Source organism: Rhincodon typus, chromosome 33 (assembly GCF_021869965.1).
Source record: "Rhincodon typus isolate 14 chromosome 33, sRhiTyp1.1, whole genome shotgun sequence".
Lineage (NCBI taxonomy): Eukaryota > Metazoa > Chordata > Chondrichthyes > Orectolobiformes > Rhincodontidae > Rhincodon > Rhincodon typus.
Window position 1 is genome coordinate 7511151 of NC_063364.1, and position 17728 is coordinate 7528878.

At 44.7% G+C, this 17728-nt stretch overlaps 1 protein-coding gene across 1 annotated transcript in view; it reads left to right on the top strand.

Moving 5' to 3' along the window:
* bnc1 (basonuclin 1) overlaps positions 1-17728 on the top strand; it is a 107523-nt gene that overhangs the window by 83313 nt on the left and 6482 nt on the right. Inside the window, exon 4 of the mRNA XM_020528550.2 lies at positions 8507-10407. Coding sequence (XP_020384139.2) covers positions 8507-10407 — 1901 coding nt within the window. The remainder of the gene's footprint in view (positions 1-8506; positions 10408-17728) is intronic.

Genomic DNA, 17728 nt, shown 5'->3' on the forward strand with positions numbered 1-17728 from the left:
GCTGTCGCTCTGGGACCCGGCCCACTCTCTCAGCTCCTACTCTGGGACCCGTCCCGATCATTCTGCTCCTGCTCTGGGACCCGGCCCAGTCGCTCTGCTCCTGCTCTGGGACCCGTCCCAATCATTCTGCTCCTGCTGTGGGACCCGGCCCGCTCGCTCTGCTCTTGCTCCAGGACCTGGCCCGCTCGCTCTGCTCCTGCTCCGGGACCCGGCCCACTCGCTCTGCTCCTGCTCTGGGACCCGGCCCACTCCCTCTGCTCCTGCTCCGGGACCCGGCCCACTCGCTCTGCTCCTGCTCGGGGTCCCGGCCTGTGCGCTGCGCTCCTGCTCGGGGTCCCGGCCTGTGCGCTGAGCTCCTGCTCGGGGTCCGGCCTGTGCGCTGCGCTCCTGCTCGGGGTCCCGGCCTGTGCGCTGTGATCCTGCTCCAGGTCCCGGCCTGCGCGCTGTGATCCTGCTCTGGTTCATCCTTGCTCTGCTCCCCACTTTGCGAATCGGCCCGTGTTCACTCTGCTGCAGTCATTGTGGGACTCGGCCCTGGCCCACGCTAGCTGTGCTGCCACTGCAGGTGTCAGCCTGCGTGCTCACTGCCCATCCAGGCTCTGGTCGCAACTTGTCTCCCTTGGCTCCGTTCTCCAGGTCGAGGTAGTTAAAAGTTGGGGGTGGGGGGTCAGGGTGGGGGTGGGAGGTGTTGTGGTGGAAAAGAAAAAGTATTGCAAAGAGGCGTAAAACAAAAAGAAAGTCAAAGGAAAAGAGACTGGTGAGCAGAGGAGCTCTGACTGGAGTATCTTACTCTGCCACCAGGAACAGGAAAACTCATCCAGGAAAACCGATTCATAATAGAATATGGCTTTCAGCAGATTTTGGTTTGGAGGGTTTGAAACGTTGAATTTGAACATTCTGAATGGAGTCCAATGGATCCCGGGTATTAATGAAATCTATTCATTACACTGAGCCAGTAAATCCCTCCGGCTTCCTCAAAACATGCTGTTATGAACCATTGAAGGAAGGAGGTTGATGTCTAACATTACATTGCAACCTCGGTATATCAGCACCTGTTTCCTCCCTTATGCCTGGTTAGTCTATCTCCGATAAAATTGTGCCCAACAGCCTCAACGCAATGAAATAAAAATCCACAATTAGCCAAAGGACAGGCATAATACATTGAAGAGGACCCCTCAGAAAATCCTTCATTTCCAAATTTGATCCATCCTCTGGGAGCACAGGAAATGTTTATATTTGTGTTGTAATCCCTCCCTTCTCTTGCCCCTCTCTGTGTCCTACTGCCCCAGTTCTGCAACTGCAGAGATCTCTCCAATTCTGGGCTCTTCTGCATCTGCATCTTTAGTTGCTGCTCTTTTGGTGGTCATTCTTTGAGCATCATGATCTTATACTGAAATCCTCAACTCCTTTATCTGTCTCTCACTCTTTTCAACATTGGTGCCTCCAAGTTGCAGCCATTTAGCAGGCCTAACAGCAACTAGTAGAGGAGATGAGGTGGAGTTCCTCACTAACAGTAAAAATAGAAAAACAGGTGAGGATGGTTCTGAATCGAAGAAGAGCAATTTAATTTGAAAAGGGCGACAAGAGTGAGTCAGAGAACGAGGTAACTCTGAAGAATTAAACTGCATTTATTTCGATGCAAGGGTCTTATAGATAAGGCTGATGAACTCAGAGCATTTATGAGAATATGGAACTGGGACGTCTTAGCTATTACAGAAACTTGGCTGAGGGAAGACCGGAATGGCAGCTCAATATTCCTGGTTTTAGATGCTATAGGAAGGATAGAAAGGGAGGCAAGAGAGGAGAGGGAGTGCAGCTTTTGATTAAGGAAAACATTAATTAGAGAGGATATTTCTGAAGGATCATAAACTGAAACTATATGGGTAGAAATTAGAAATAAGGTACGGATGATCATTTTGATAGGATTGTACTGTACACCTCCCAGTAGTCAGAGGGAAATTGAGGAACAAATATGTAGAGAGATCTCAGATTTCTGTAAGAATAATAGTGGTAAAATAGTAGGGGATTTTAATTTTCCAAACATTGACTGGGACTGCCATCATGGACTGCCATAAAGGCTTGGATGGTAAGGAATTTGTTAAATGTGTTCAAGAAAATCGTCTTTATCAATATGTAAATGTGCCTACTAGAGAAGGAGCAAAACTTGACCTTCTCTTGGGAAATAAGGCAGGGCAAGTGACTGAAGTGTTCGTAGGGGAACACTTTGGGACAAGTGATCATAATTCTATTAATTTTAAAATACATATGGAAAAGGATCAGCCTTCCATAAAAAGTTAAAGTTTTTAACTGGAGTAAGGCAAACTTTAATGGTATGAGACAAGAACTTTCAAAAGTTAATTGGAGTAGACTGCTCACAGGTAAAGGGATGACAGACAGGTGAGAGGCTTTCAAAAAAGTGATAACGAGAGTTTGGAGGCACTATGTTTCTGTTAGAATGAAGGGTAAGAACAATGAATGAATAAAGATATTGAGGTTCTAGTCAAGAGTAAGAAAGAATCATATGTTAGATACAGACAACTGGGTTCAAATGAATCTCTTGAAGAGTAAGAAGAGTGTAGGGGCATTCTGAACAGGGAAACCAGGAGGGCAAAGAAGGATATAAGATAGCATTGGCAGGTAAGATTAAGGATAATCCAAAGAGATTTCACAAGTACATTAAGAGCAAAAGAACAACTGGAGAGAGAATAGGGCTGTTTAAACATTAATGAGTTCATTTATCTGTCCAACCTCAGGAGATGGGAGAGATACTAAATGAATATTTTGCATCAGTTTCTAATGTGGAGAAAGACATGGAGACCAAAGAACTTGGGGAAATAAACATTAATGATTTAAAACAGTTCACATTCCAGAAGAGGAAGTGCTGGAGGTCATAGAAACATAAATGGGAATAAAACTCCAGGATAACAAGGTGTCGAGCTAGATGAACACAGCAGGGCAAGCAGCATCAGAGGAGCAGGAAAGCTGACGTTTCAGGCCTAGACCCTTCTTCAGAAATGGGGGAGGGGAACCTCCCGGAAACTGATATCCATTTCAAGCCCACCGACTCCCACAACTACCTAGAATACAACTCCTCCCACCCACCTTCCTGCAAAATTGCCATCCCCTATTCCCAATTCCTTCACCTCCACCGCATCAACTCTCAGGATGAGGCATTCCAGTCCCGAACATCTCAGATGTCCTCGTTTTTCAAGGACCGCAACTTCCCCCCCTCAGTGGTCGAGAACGCCCTCGACTGTGTCTCCCGCATTTCCCGCAACTCATCCCTCACACCCCCTCCCCACAATAACAACCAAAACAGAATCCCCCTCGTCCTCACGTACCACCCCACCAACCTCCTCCAGATCCAACGCATCATCCTCCGACACTTCCGCCATCTGCAATCCGACCCTACCACCAAAGACATTTTTCCCTCCCCACCCTTATCTGCTTTCTGGAGGGACCGCTCTCTCCGGGACTCCCTTGTCCGCTCCACACTCCCCTCCAGCCCCACCACACCCGGCACTTTTCCCTGCAACCGCAGGAAGTGCTACAGCTGCCCCTACACCTCCCCCCTCACCCCCATCCCAGGCCCCAAGAAGACTTTCCACATTAAGCAGATGTTCACCTGCACATCTGCTAATGTGGTATACTGTATCCGCTGTTCCCGTTGTGGCCTCCTCTACATCGGGGAAACCAAGCCGAGGCTTGGGGACCGCTTTGCAGAACACCTACTCGCGGTTCGCACTAAACAATTGCACCTCCCAGTTGCGAACCATTTCAACTCCCCCTCCCATTCCTCAGACGACATGTCCATCCTGGGCCTCCTGCAGGGCCACAACGATGCCACCCAAGGTTGCAGGAACAGCACCTCATATTCCGCTTGGGAACCCTGCAGCCCAATGGTATCAATGTTGACTTCACAAGCTTCAAAATCTCCCCTCCCCCTACCACATCCCAAAACCAGCCCAGCTTGTCCCCGCCTCCCTAACCTGTCCATCCTCCCACCTATCCCCTCCTCCCACCTCAAACCCCACCCCCATCTCCTACCTACTAGCCTCATTCCCACCCCCTTGACCTGTCCGTCCTCCCTGGACTGACCTATCCCCTCCCTAACTCCCCACCTACACTCACCTTTACTGGCTCCATCCCCGCCTCTTTAACCTGTCTGTCTCCTCTCCACCTATCTTCTCCTCTATCCATCTTCTATCCACCTCCCCCTCTCTCCCTATTTATTTCAGAACCCCCTTCCCCTCCCCCATTTCTGAAGAAGGGTCTAGGCCCGAAACATCAGCTTTCCTGCTCCTATGATGCTGCTTGGCCTGCTGTGTTCATCCAGCTCCACACCGTGTTATATCAGATTCTCCAGCATCTGCAGTTCCTACTATCCATAAAACTCCAGGACTTGATCAAGTGTATCCCTTCATTGCACAGACCTTTGAGTATAGGAGTTGGGACATTGTGTTGAGGTTTTACAGGGCAATGGTGAGGCCTCTGGAGTACTGTGTGCAGTTCTGGTTGCCCTGCTACAGGGAGGATATTATTAAATTGGAGGAGGGTTCAGAAAAGATTTACCAGGATGTTGCCGGGACCGGAGGATTTGAGAAATAAAAGTAGGCTGGATAAGCTGGGACTTTGTTCACTGGTGCGTAGGAGGTTGAGGGGTAGCCTTATTGAGGTTTATAAAATCATGAGGAACATAGATAAGGTGAATAGCAAGGGTCTTTTCCCTTGGGTGGGGGAGTTCAAGACTAGGGGGCATATTTTTTAAGGTGAGAGGAGAAAGTTTTAAAAAGGACATGAGGGACAACTTTTTTACACAGAGTGGTTCGTGTGTGGAATGAACTTCCAGAGAAACTGGTGGATGCAGGTACAGTTACAATATTTAAAAGTCTTTTGGATAAGTACATGAATAGGAAAGGTTATGGAAGGATATTGGCCAAACCCAGGTAAGTTGGACTAGTTTAGTTTTGGAACATGGTCACCATGGATATTTGGACCGAAGGGTCTGTTTCCGTGCTGTATGACTCTATAACTATGACTGAACCATGTAGGTGTTGCTGCGTGATAAGTAAGCATACAAAATACCAAGAACTAAAAATAACTATTGAGAAAAATGGACCATGCAGAACAAGAAACTCTAAAGCAAACATTGCTCTCAGTCTGGATCTGCTCCTTTAATACAAAGCTTAAAAATTACATCTTTGATCAACAGTTCAGTCACCAATCCTAATATTTCCTGACAGTCAGGAAATGACCATCTGCCTTCTCTGTTTTTCCTGATTTAAATGTTCATAACATCTTTGGAGAACAGCTTTTATTAATGGCCAAGTTTGGTTTGGTTTGGAGCTCCTTGTGATGCTTTACTGAGCTGAAGTTGCTGTATGAATGCAAATTATTATTGTTAAAGTGAGGACCACACCTCCCCTTTACCTCATCTGATACCCGAAGACAATCTTTTCCTTTGTTGGAACCTATGTGATTTCACTGGCTGTGTTAATGACTACAGGCAATAGAGAGCTGTGGCCCAACCTGAGATAGTGCTGTCTTCTTTTGCTGTCCCTCCTTTGGCAGCATTTCCAATTCAATCATTTTCCTGATGACAAAATCCACAAGAGTTGCAAGTGAATAGAGGAATTTGAAACTACTTCAGGTTCACCCAAGATGCTCTCCTTTAGTACCTGAGAAGAAGTATTCAGAAACTAGAGACTGTAGTTCGCAATCCCTCCTTACGCAGGGTGAAGGAGACATCAGCAAGAAAGCAAGCACTTTGGACCCTCGATTAAATAAGACCATGTCTGATCTTATTGTAACCTCAAATCCATATTCCTGCCCTTTCCTAATAACCTTTCAATCTCCACCTTTTCTTACCAAGGATCTATCCACCTCTGCCCTAAACATATTACTGCCACTGAATTTCAGGAAGAGAGTTCTGAGACCACTATGAAAAACAATTTTGCCTCATTCCTGTGCGTGATCCCTCTGTGAAACCCACTAGTTCTAGATTCATCTGTAAGAGAAAACATCCTTTGCACAGACATTCTGCCAAGATCCCTCAGGAATAGGTATTGAATTTCAAACCCTGTCCCTATGGAACTCTAATTACACACTCCCAATACAGTACAGGCAGAACAGTCTGTTGAAACCCAACATCACCCTTCCTCTGTCAGTGTTGAAATTCTCAGGAATATCATTTACCACCTCGAGATTAAATTCCTTCAGCTGTTTTGGTTTTTTGCTAGAAACAGTTTTCCTCATTTGCCAAATCCGATTCTGCACAGATTCCAGCTGATGTAACTCTGCCATTTATCTACCTTGTACCTATTTCCATCATCTCTGAATTAGATATCACCAGTGCATCAATTTTCATACCCTCATCCTTATTTACACATTTCTTCATGCTGTCAGCCACCCTAACTCAGTACCTTTCCTCCTCCCTGTGTCCCAGTGTACAAACCCCACGTGTAGAGTCATACAGAATGGAAACAGACCCTTCAGTCTGATCAATCCATGCTGAACATAATCCCAAACTAAACTAGTCCCACCTGCCTGCTCCTGGCCCATATCCCTCCAAACCTTTCCTATTCATGTACTTATCTAAATGTCTTTTAAATGTTGTAATTGTGCCCACTTCCTCAGGAAATTCATTCCACACATGAACCATCCTCTGTGTAAAGAATTTGCCCTTCACATCTTTTTAAGATCTTTCTCCTCTTATCTTAAAAATATGCCCCCTAATCTTGAAATCCCCCATCCTAGGGAAAAGACACTTAGTATTAACCCAACCTATACCCCTTATGATATCGAAACCTCCATAAGGTCACCTCTCAACATCCTACATGCCAGTGAAAGAAGTCCCAGCCTTTCTTTATAATTCAAACCTCTACTGTAATTCTCTCCCTGTCCCCTTTCTCTGCCCTTTAGCATCATCTTCAGCTTCATCATTGATGATGCAGTCTTAAACGACCAAATGCCTGTTTTGTGGACCAGACTAAACCCCCTCAAAATAAATTAAGAAGATACCCTGGACTCCAACTTTTTCTTATTTTTATTGGGCAAGTGTAAGGTGCTGTGTTCCAGATATAATTCCACTGGTCAAACTACCAAGGTTGAAGCAAAACACACTTTATTCTTACTCTAAAGTTAAAATACAAATGAAAGAAAGAAGAATTGGTCCAAATTTAAGTCTACTGGAGAACTTAACAGAATAATAGCTTATTTAATTACTAAACAGCAACTGTTCCAATATAGTAACATCCCATAAACACACCCTTAGCCAAGGCAAATTCACTAAAACAGATTGTCTCACATGCAATTCTAACAGCAGGAAGAAAACCCAAGCTTTTAGCTGTAACAGAGAGAGAAATAATAGCTTCCAGCTTCATGATAGCAGTAACATCCTGGTTCAGAGGGGGCTTGACCCCACCCATTCAGGCTGCTTCTATTGTTCCAAATTTAATACCCAAAGCCTCACAGGCTATTTACTTTATTGGCTTGAAGCAGACCAATCTCAACCTTGGTAACCCAATCTTGGTTTAAAAAAAAGGACAAAATACACCTCTTAAAGCCATAGTATCATCACACCTGCACTCTCAAATTATCTTCCAAAATCCCTCCAGTTAGCAATATGTCTCAATGCTTTCAGAGGTCACCTCAAAGCCTGTGCCCCAGTTATTAATACAAACTGGATTAATTATTTATTTAGGTATATCTTAGAGAGGAGATGTTATATCTGTTGTTAAATGAGTTAAATCTGTTGAGCCATTTTACCTCTGAATTTCAAGAATGCTAGGTGATTTTATCAATGTTCGTTTAACTTGTGAGCACTTATTTTGAGTTTTCAGTTTTCTTTCTAAAGATGGAGCACCCTCTTTCCCCTTGATGAGGTAAGTTGTCCCCAAAGAAAAACAGTCTTTTTCATGGCCACTTTTGTCATCATAAATAATTAAACTTGCATCAGCTGGCAGGGAGCCAGAGTTGAGAGAAAAAGCTAGCCCCATCCTTGACCTAGTTCCCTTGAATGATGGTGTAAAAATGTCTAATTCCTGTGGGATTGTTATGATTTAATTGTGCCTTTGTCTTACTCTACCTCAGGCCATGCTTTAATATTTGTTCCTTATCAGCAGCTTGTGTGAAAATTGCTAAAGCTCATCCAAATGAAACAAAAATGTTTGACTGGTTCTTTGAGCATTTGAAATATTGGGATTCTTAGTCAATTGTTAAACTGTGTGGGAGCCAAATGAGATGCTTGTGTAAAAACTATTGCACTGTTTGCTGGACTTGATATAATGGGGGCACCATTCTGAATCTGTACTGATTGCTGGGACCCTCACCCATAGCCAGCATACAGTAGAGAATCTTTATTTCCCTGCCCACAGCACTCTGCCATGTGCCCTTCAATGGAGGGACCTGTAGGGAAACTGGTACTCACATTTAGAGACATTGACAATAAAGTACATCATGCCAAACTATATTAGAGTCTTATTCCATGCCAATTCTTGTGTTATAGGATGCCTCAGGAAAAGTGCTTGATCGATGGAGCATAATGACCTATGAGGAAGAAATGGTCTCCCTCAACCAATTCCTTCGTTTCGGGGAGACCAAATCCATCGTCGAACTCATGGCAATTCAGGAGAAGGAGGGACATGCTGTGGTAGTCCCACCGACCAAAAATAACTCCGACATCCGAGCCTTTATAGAGAGCAGCAACCAAACCCGAAACCCTGTGCTAGCCGCCCAGCCTGAGAAACTGAACGCCAGCAGCGCCTATCACTTTGAGAACATTGTGAACAATCTGGCTTTTATGTTACCGTTCCAGTTCTTTAATCCGATACCGATGCCTCTGCTCGGGGCATCACCCAAAAGTTTCCTCCTTGATCAGCCTCAAGACAGGCCACGAGAAACCAAGCAGGAAATTCCAGTTCCTGTCAATAAAGGCTTTCTCGTGAATGCCCAAGCTGACTCTTTTCCCAGTCCTGAGGAAAGCAGCCAGAATTCCCAAGACGGTGTTCACCTTGATGCCAAGAATAACTCCACCAGTGAGTACAGTGGCGTGATATCCCCTGCATTGAGTGTAACACCCAAACACGATATCGAGCAGCTGTATGTGCCTTCTCACATCAGAGGGAAATGTGTGGAGAAAGCTGGTTCCCTAACAAACAAGGGGCGTGTTTACTGCAGTGCGTGCGAGAAGACTTTTTATGATAAAGGCACATTGAAGATTCATTACAACGCCGTTCACCTGAAAATTAAGCACAAATGCACCGTGGAAGGCTGCAATATGGTCTTTAGTTCCCTTCGCAGCCGCAATCGCCACAGCTCGAACCCCAACCCCAGGCTTCACATGCCCACCATGAAAAACAACCGTGACAAAGATCTCAGGAACTGCTCCTTAACGACAGTGATCCAAGTCAATAACAGGAAGCTCGATATCACTCACTGCCCTGGCACTGATGCCCGCTCGCTCCCAGCGTTTGATAATCCCCGTGCAGATCCGGCAAACAACATTCAGACTGGCACTTGCAATGCCGGGCACAGCACCATGTTCCAAAACCTGAAGACCGTGCAACCAGTTCTCCCGTTCTATCGCAGCCTGGTACCACCATCTGAACTCGCCATCCCTCAGGACGCCCTCCCGCATTTGCCAGTCCCGGCTCCCTCAATCCCAGAGCAGCCCCCTGTGCCAAAAAAGAAATCCCGGAAATCGAGCATGCCTGTTAAAATCGAGAAAGAAAGTATGGAAGGCTTGGAGGAGCCTGAAGGTGGACCTCTTGACAGTAGTGGGGCAGCTGCACAACGTAGAGGTGACACTCGGTTTCAGCGTCTCAAAGACGGTTTACAAAGAACGGAAAGTGGGCTGAGTTATCTGTCTGATACCGAGGAGCAGAGCCCCAAAGGGCAGCACCGAGAGTTGGTCCCTGCCAGCAATAAAGCAGATACTGGGGAGAAATCAGCCAACAGCCCACTACACTTGGAAAATGGAGATGCTTATATGCAGGCAAAAACTGTAATCATTTCGTCCCCTGGTGAGGAACGAAGGGAGTTTGAACCAGACAGTGGCGAGGGCCTGGTATTTAAATCAGAAGGTTGGTTGCAACCCACGAACAATTCTAAAGAAGTGCAGCACGGGTTGCTGAATGGAGGCTTTAGCAGTGCATTACTGCATCGGAGGCCTGGCTCACCTTGCTCCGAGAGCCCAGCGGTGAATGGCTGCACATATCTGCACCTGGTTGCAGATAAGGGGGATAATCAGGGTACTTCTAATCCTAACTATTGCTATGTCTGCAAGAAGGTGTTTAAAAGTTCTTACAGTGTTAAGTTGCATTACAAAAATGTGCATCTAAAGGAGATGCACCTGTGCACAGTTGGAGGTTGCAACGCAGCTTTCCCATCAAGGCGCAGTAGGGACAGGTCAGTGAAAAAGTTGCTTTTGTTTTGTTTTTGTCTTTGTTTTCTCTTTTTCCTTTTCCGAAAGCCAAAAGCAGTCGGTTCAATAATGTACTGATTCACTTCGTCTCGCATTCGCACAATTGCATGTTTTGAGAACCTTTTGCCTGGATTCCGCCCCCCGTTGGCAAAATGCACTTGCGCCTAGCCCAGGCACGGAAAGCAGGATTGTGTCTGAGACGGTGCTGTGTGAAATCTTAACTGCACTACTTGCTTCAAATCCAGGGAGTAACTGAAGAGAGGCGCAGAGGAACAGGAAGCAGATAAAATTGGAGTGCTGGGGCAGGGGGTGCGGTGTGGTGACAGGGATAGCGGCTGAGCAGAGATCAACCTTTTACGTGGCTGGCCATTAAATTTACCCTCTCGTTGTTTTAATAGAAACTTTTAAAGCTCCCAGTTGTTTTCAGGTACAAAATAAATGGCTTGGGCAGAACTTACTTTAAAAACAATATACAATGAATGGCTTTAGGACAGAATTTCAGCTCCCAATTAAAGTTAAAAGAATATTGCTGTTCTGGCGAATTTAACCAGTTAATAGCTGAACCCAGAATTCCAGGAGAAAATCCCAAGTTACTAAATGTCAACCTCAGTGCAAGGAGGGAGAGTCACAGCTTCTGCAGGAAATTCAAAGGGTGCAATTCCCTTCCCTGTTCCCTCACCCACAGAAATACACTGCATTGACTCACATATCAGAAATAGCCTTACAGATGAAGTGCTGAGAGAGGCGTGGTCCCTGTGGGATGGAATCCCAACAAGCATTAGACATTTAGAGAGGGCAAGCAGGTAGTTGTCAGACTGGGAGCCGTTGGTGTGCAGGACATTCTCCGTGTTGGTCACTCATTCTGTTACTTCACTGTCGCTGGGTCAAAATCTTGGAATTCTCTTCCTAAGGGCATTGTGTGTCAACCAGAGCAGGTGGACTGCAGCAGTTCAAGAAGGCAGCTCTCAAGGGCAACTAAGAATGGGCAATAAATGCTGGCCAGCCAGCGATGCCCACATCCCAAAAATGAGTAAAAAATAAATTGTAAATATGAGAATCATTATTGAGATGCCACTCAGAGATTTTCATCTTGCAGGCTTCATCAGCAAGGGGCTAAGGCTGTTTTGGCATTCCACAGTGTTGAGATTAGGCTGGTCTCCTATTATTGTCAATTTATAGCCATGATTTTCTCATTTTATCCTATTTTAGACACATTAATAACACTGACATACCTAAACAGATGTCTCTCCTTAACCTTCCTACCATGTCCTGTAGCTGGGCACAGCCATATACCCACTTGCTGCAGTTCCATGCTTAGATAGCAATGTGTTAGCTTTCTAACTGTGAGAATGCATTACAGTCAAGCCTGAGAAAGTCTGTATTTTTTTAAAAATATGTCTCTCAGTCAGACACTGACAATATCAAACAAGAGGCTGGAAGAACACAGCAAGCCTGGCTTAGAGTTTGAGCTGCCAAAGCAGAGGCAGGGGAGAAAGTTAGCAGTCCTTGTGATGGTCATAAAACAAAGATCGGAGCTTCGTTTCAGGGATCACATGGAAGCTACTAGTAGATGATTGCTGGAGAGAGAGGAATAGTGGCGAGGATGTGAAATTGATAATAGGGTCAAGGTTAGGAGGTTCCCAACTGGAGAAATTTGGTACTGAGCCAAGACTGAGTGCTGGATAAGAAGTCTTATCCAGAAGTCACACACAACGGAAAGGCAGTGAAGGAGTTAAGACAGGTAGGGATAGGACTAAGGCTGGACATATGGAAACAGACCCTATCTCTTCAGATCATTGTCTCTGGGAGGCAGCATGCAGATGATAAGGAAGTGACCAGGAATGGTGGGCAGGGTGGTAGACGTAGTCTGTATCGATTTCAGTAAGGCCTTTGATAAGGTTCCATATGGTAGGCTGCACTGGAAGGTTAGATCACATGGAATCCAGGGAGAGCTGGAAAATTAGATACACAATTGGCTTGAGGGTAGGAAGAAGAGAGTCATGGTGGAGGGATGCTTGTCAGACTGGAGGCCTGTGACTAGTGACATGCCTCAGGAGTTGGTGCTGGGTCCATTACTGTTTGTTATCTATATCAATGATTTGGATGAGAATGCACAAGGCATGATTAGTAAGTTTGTGGATGACACTACAATAGGTGGTACTATGGACAGTGAAGAAGGTTATCAGAAATTGCAGCAGAATCTTGATCAGCTGGGGAAGTGGGCCAAGAAATGGCAAATGGAGTTTAATATAGATAAGTGTGAGGTACTGCATTTTGGAAAGTCAAATCAAGGCAGGAGTTTCATGGTAAATGGTAGGGTCTTAAGGAGTGGAATAGAGGGACCTTGGAGTTCTAGGTGCATGATTTTCTGAAAGTGGAGTCACAGATAGGCAGGGCAGTGAAGAAGGCTTTTGGCACACTGGCTTTCATCAGTCAAGGCATTCAGTACAGAAGTTGGGAAGTTATGTTGCAGTTGTACAGGATGTTAGTGAGGAGTATTGTGTTCAGTTTTGGTCACCTTGCTGTAGGAAGGATGTTATTAAACGGGAAAGAGAGCAGAAGAAATTTAAAAGGATATTGCCAGGACTCAAGAGACTGAATTGTAGGAAGAGGTTGGACAAGCTTGGACTTTTTTCTTTAGAGCGTAGGAGACTGAGGGTGGATCTTATAGAAGTGTATAAGATCATGAGAGACATGGATAGGGTGAATGCAGTCCATCTTTTTCCCAGGGTTGGGGAATCGAGGACTAGAGGACATCAGTTTAAGGTAAAAGGGGAAAGAATACACGAGAACCTGAGGGGCAATATTTTTACACAGAGCATGGTACACATATGGAATGAGCTGTCAGCAGAAGTGGTTGAGGCGGGTACATTAACTACATTGTCTCTACCCCCCCACCCCCCACCTTGCATTGATCTCCTTCGGAACACTGTAGTGGGACCTAGGATAGGCCCAGGAAGCCCAAGGCCAGCTACAGTGTGGGAAGATTTTCTGTGTTTATTTTAAATTTCCAGCATCCACAGTTTTTGACTTTGATGTGAGAAATGGGAAGGTAGTTTGTGAAGACAAAGACGTCAGTGATGGATTTTGTTTTGAAGAGTGGATTGTTAATCAAAGGGAGAAGTAAAGGGAAGCGTGTGAGGTCAGACGCTGGTCAGCTCGGGAAGCTGGATAGTCAACGGCTTTGTGGGAGTGGGGCTGAGAGAGCAGAGCTGGATCCAGTGAAGAAGACAAGTTTCAGGTGAAGTGGAAAACAAGCACAAGAGGAATGCACAGAACCTTGCAGGAGGGTTGTGTTGGTTGGTGAAGGAATAACAGAGGACCAGGATATCACATACCAAGGGACAAATACATTTCTGAATTTGTCACACTTGTTGATGGGAAAGGGAGCAAGGAGAGGCGACAAAAAAGGGAGTTAATTTTGTATTACACAATGATCCTAGAGTAATGATCTATTTTGACCGAGCATCCTAAAGACTTTAATCATTTAATGTTGATTGGAAGGATGGCTGCCTGACTGAATGGTTCAATGAATTGGTTCAAGTGAAGAGGAGCTCTATGCCGGAGGACGCCATGTCACTTGATGTGGCGGCACGGTGGCTCAGTGGTTAGCACTGCTGCCTCACAGCGACAGGGAGCCGGGTTTGATTCCAGCCTTTGGTGACAGTCTGTGTGGAGTTTGCACATTCTGCCCATGTTTGCGTGGGTTTCCACCAGGTGCCCCGGTTTTCTCCCACAGTCTAAAGATATGCAGCTTAGGTGGATTGGCTGTGCTAAATTGCCCATAGTGTTCAGGGATGTGTAGAGTAGGTGGGTTAGCCATGGGAAATAAAAGGCTACAGGAATAGGGTAGGGGGTTGTATCATAGTGGGATGCTCTTCGGAGGGGTGATGTGGACGTGATGGGCCGAATGGCCTGCTTCCACACTGGAGGGTTTCTACAATTGACACCACATCTATAGAAAATGGTTTAAGCTGCTGTTTATGTTCCACTTAAGCTACTTCCAACCACTTGGTAGCAGATCCTCTGCTCCTTTCTCACTTGTGTACCTAGCCAGCTTCCTCTTCACCCCAATTGGGATGGAATTGAGTGAAAATTTTCATGGGGGTAAGGACATGAATGGTGGAACTGAGGGAGTGTCTAATTGGATAAGCAGCTGTTGAAGTACTATGGTGAAGGGAAAGCCAAAGGCTGAACTTGGAGGAGAAGGTTTAATTGTTCGGAGACAGTTGTAGTTTTCCAGAGGAAGGTGAAGGAAGTGAGATTGGAAGCCGATTGGAGAATGGCAGTGATGTTTTTGCCAATGAGTGAGACCAAGGGAGTGGAGAGGCCACAGGTAATGACAAGGCCAGTGAGGTAACTAGATGAGTTTGTGGGCAGTCAGGCTGAGGGAGGTTAAAATCTGAATTTAGAATGGAACAGGAAAACAGAGTTAATGTGGAATTCAAATCCTCAAGGTTGGAGTGGTTTAGTGCAAACTGAAGGAGGAAGTGTACCTTGATCAGGAGTTTGGACTGGGCTTGCAGATTGATAGAAGGTGAAGATTTTGAAGGAGACATGAGAAGTAATATAGTGGTTATAAATATAGCAATCCAGAGGCCTGGACAAAAATCCAGCAAGCATGAATTGAAATCCCAACTCTATAATCTATGCTTATATTTGAATTCACTTTTTTCAAGAAGTTGGTAATAACAAAGAGTGAAGATAAACATGAAGCTGGCAGACAGTGATAGAAACCTAACTCCTTCACTAAGGTGCCTTTCAGGAGGGAACCAGCCACCAATAACTGTTCTACTCTATATGTGACTCCTGTCCTCTCCAGTATAGTTGACTCTTAACTGCCCTTTGCAGTACTCTGACAAGCCATCTAGCTATGTAAAGTCATTCTCAGTGGTTCAAGAAAATGGCCCACCACTTCTAAACTCCTCACATATGTGATCGATTTTTGTTTAGCAAAGATATTAATGGGATATGGGCCAAAGGCAGCTATATGGAGGTAGACTACAGATCTCATTGAATGGTGGAACAGGCTTGAGGGATTGAATGGTCTACTGCTGTTCCTATGCTCCTACTTTGGATGGACTGTAAGTCCAGATTTTGCCAGTATTGCCAAATCTCAAAAATGATTAAAGGTGATCAAAGGAGAGAGAGATCAAGGATTTAGTGAGAAGGGTTATAGTGTTATCGTATGGCGCACACAGAGCAATTGATGAAATTGCAAACACATAGCAAGGGATGTAATATCATTAGTAATAGGAGAGGGAGCCTTTTGACTTGTTGAACCTTCTCTGCCGTTCAATAAATTTAAAGATAATAAGATTGTAGCCTCATTTCCACTTCCTTGCCTGCCCACTGCAAAACAACCCCTTCCCTGTAATCCTCACATTCATTGTCAATCCAAAACCTGATTATGTCAACCTTGATTGTATTCAATGACCCAGCCTTCACTGCTGTCTGTGGAAAAGAATTTCAACGACAAAGAATCCTCTGTGAGAAAAAAATCCTCCTCATCTCTCTCTTAAGTGGGAGCCCTCTTACTTTTATATTGTTTTAAATTTGTAAACTCACTAGTTTTAGATCTCCTCACCAGGGGACATATTCTCTCAGGATCTAGCTTGTCATTTCCCCTCAGAATTTTATATGTTTCACTTGGATCACATCTCACTCTTCTAAACCCCAACCCTTTAACATTTCCTCCGAACTCAATCCCTTCATTCCAGGAATCAGCCTAATGAAACTTCTCTCAACTGCTTCCAATGCGAGTATACCCCTCCTTAATTGAGGTCTCATGTTGTGCAATGGTGCAATCTTTGATTCAAGAGGCCTAACTTCAAGTTCCACCTTCTCCAGTGGTGTATAATAATATTTCTGAACAAGTTGATTGGAAAATATTTCTCCATCCTTAATTGGAATCCAGCATCCCAAGTGTGCTCTAACCAACGTACAGTTTTGGCAAGACATTCCTATTTAAATCCTGTGTTCTCATTGCAATAAAGGACAAGATTCCATTTTCCTTCCTCATTGCTTTCTGTGCCCTCATTTTGTGAGTCATATACGAGGTCACCTAGATCCCTGTGCACTACAGCATTCTGCAGTCTGTCTCTATTTGAATAATATTCTATTTTCCTATTCTTCCTGACAAAGTGGGCAATCTCATATTGAGCCAAATTATACTCCATTCTGCCAATTTTTTGTCCCATATCCTTTACCTCTGTAAATCCCATTACAGACTCATGGCATGCTCCTTACAAGTTGCTTTCCTATGTATCTTTGTAATGAAGGCAAATCTGTCTACAATAAAGATCATCCAAGTCATTATTATACATTGCAAATAGTTGAAGTCTCAACACTGATCCCTGTGATGCACCATTCTTTAGTTTGCCAAAAATGTCTCATTTATCCCAACTGTCTGTTTCTTATTAGTTAGGCAATATTTGGTCTGTGCTAATATTTCACTCGCCCCCTCCGAAGACAATGTGGCCATTTCCTGTGAGCCAAGTGTCAGCTAATTCCATGATGCCAATGCAAACTTGTAGAAACTCTTCATGGTGGCAAAGGCCTTGTTCATAAATGTTTGGTCATTTTGGAGGAAATACTGAGCATAGCGTTAGTTGACTTGTAAGGAAGCAGCGGAGGGCGGGCTGGTCAGGGTGGAAAGCAGGTAGACAAGAATTGCCCCCAGTGGCTTGCACCATTGGGAAAAGAAGAGTTTGGGAAATTGCTCTTGCTGCTACCAAAATTTTGCTCTGTGTCCCTCTCTCTCTCTCTCTCAGCTACACCGTCACTCCCAAATACAAATCCTGTCAAGAGCCAGTGCAGTCGGCAGTCTGGAAATTCCTTTGTTTCTGTCTCCATCCCAACCTTCCTAGCCACGAATCAAGCTAATTTTAGTGACCCCACTGCCATTCTTTAGCAATCAGCGTAATTCCACACTTTGTTGAAGCTTAGTACTGGACCACACTGGTTCTGCATACTTCATATATGTTACATTCACATACCTGTGTCATTACTCCTGCATTTGCAATTCATTCCATCTCAGTTCAAACTTCTTCCAAAAATGCAAAATAATTATATTTCATTTAGTTATATGTAAATATCTCTAAAGGAAGCATACTTTGCTCATAGCCTTTTATTTAGATACCAGCTGCATTCAGGAAAGAAAGGCAAGTTACAATGTATAAAGCATAAGAAAATTTTCAAAAGCAATTAGATTTTACACACGAGATAACAAGGTGTAGAGCTGGATGAACACAGCAGGCCAAGCAGCATCAGAGGAGCAGGAAGGCTGACGTTTCGGGCCTAGAC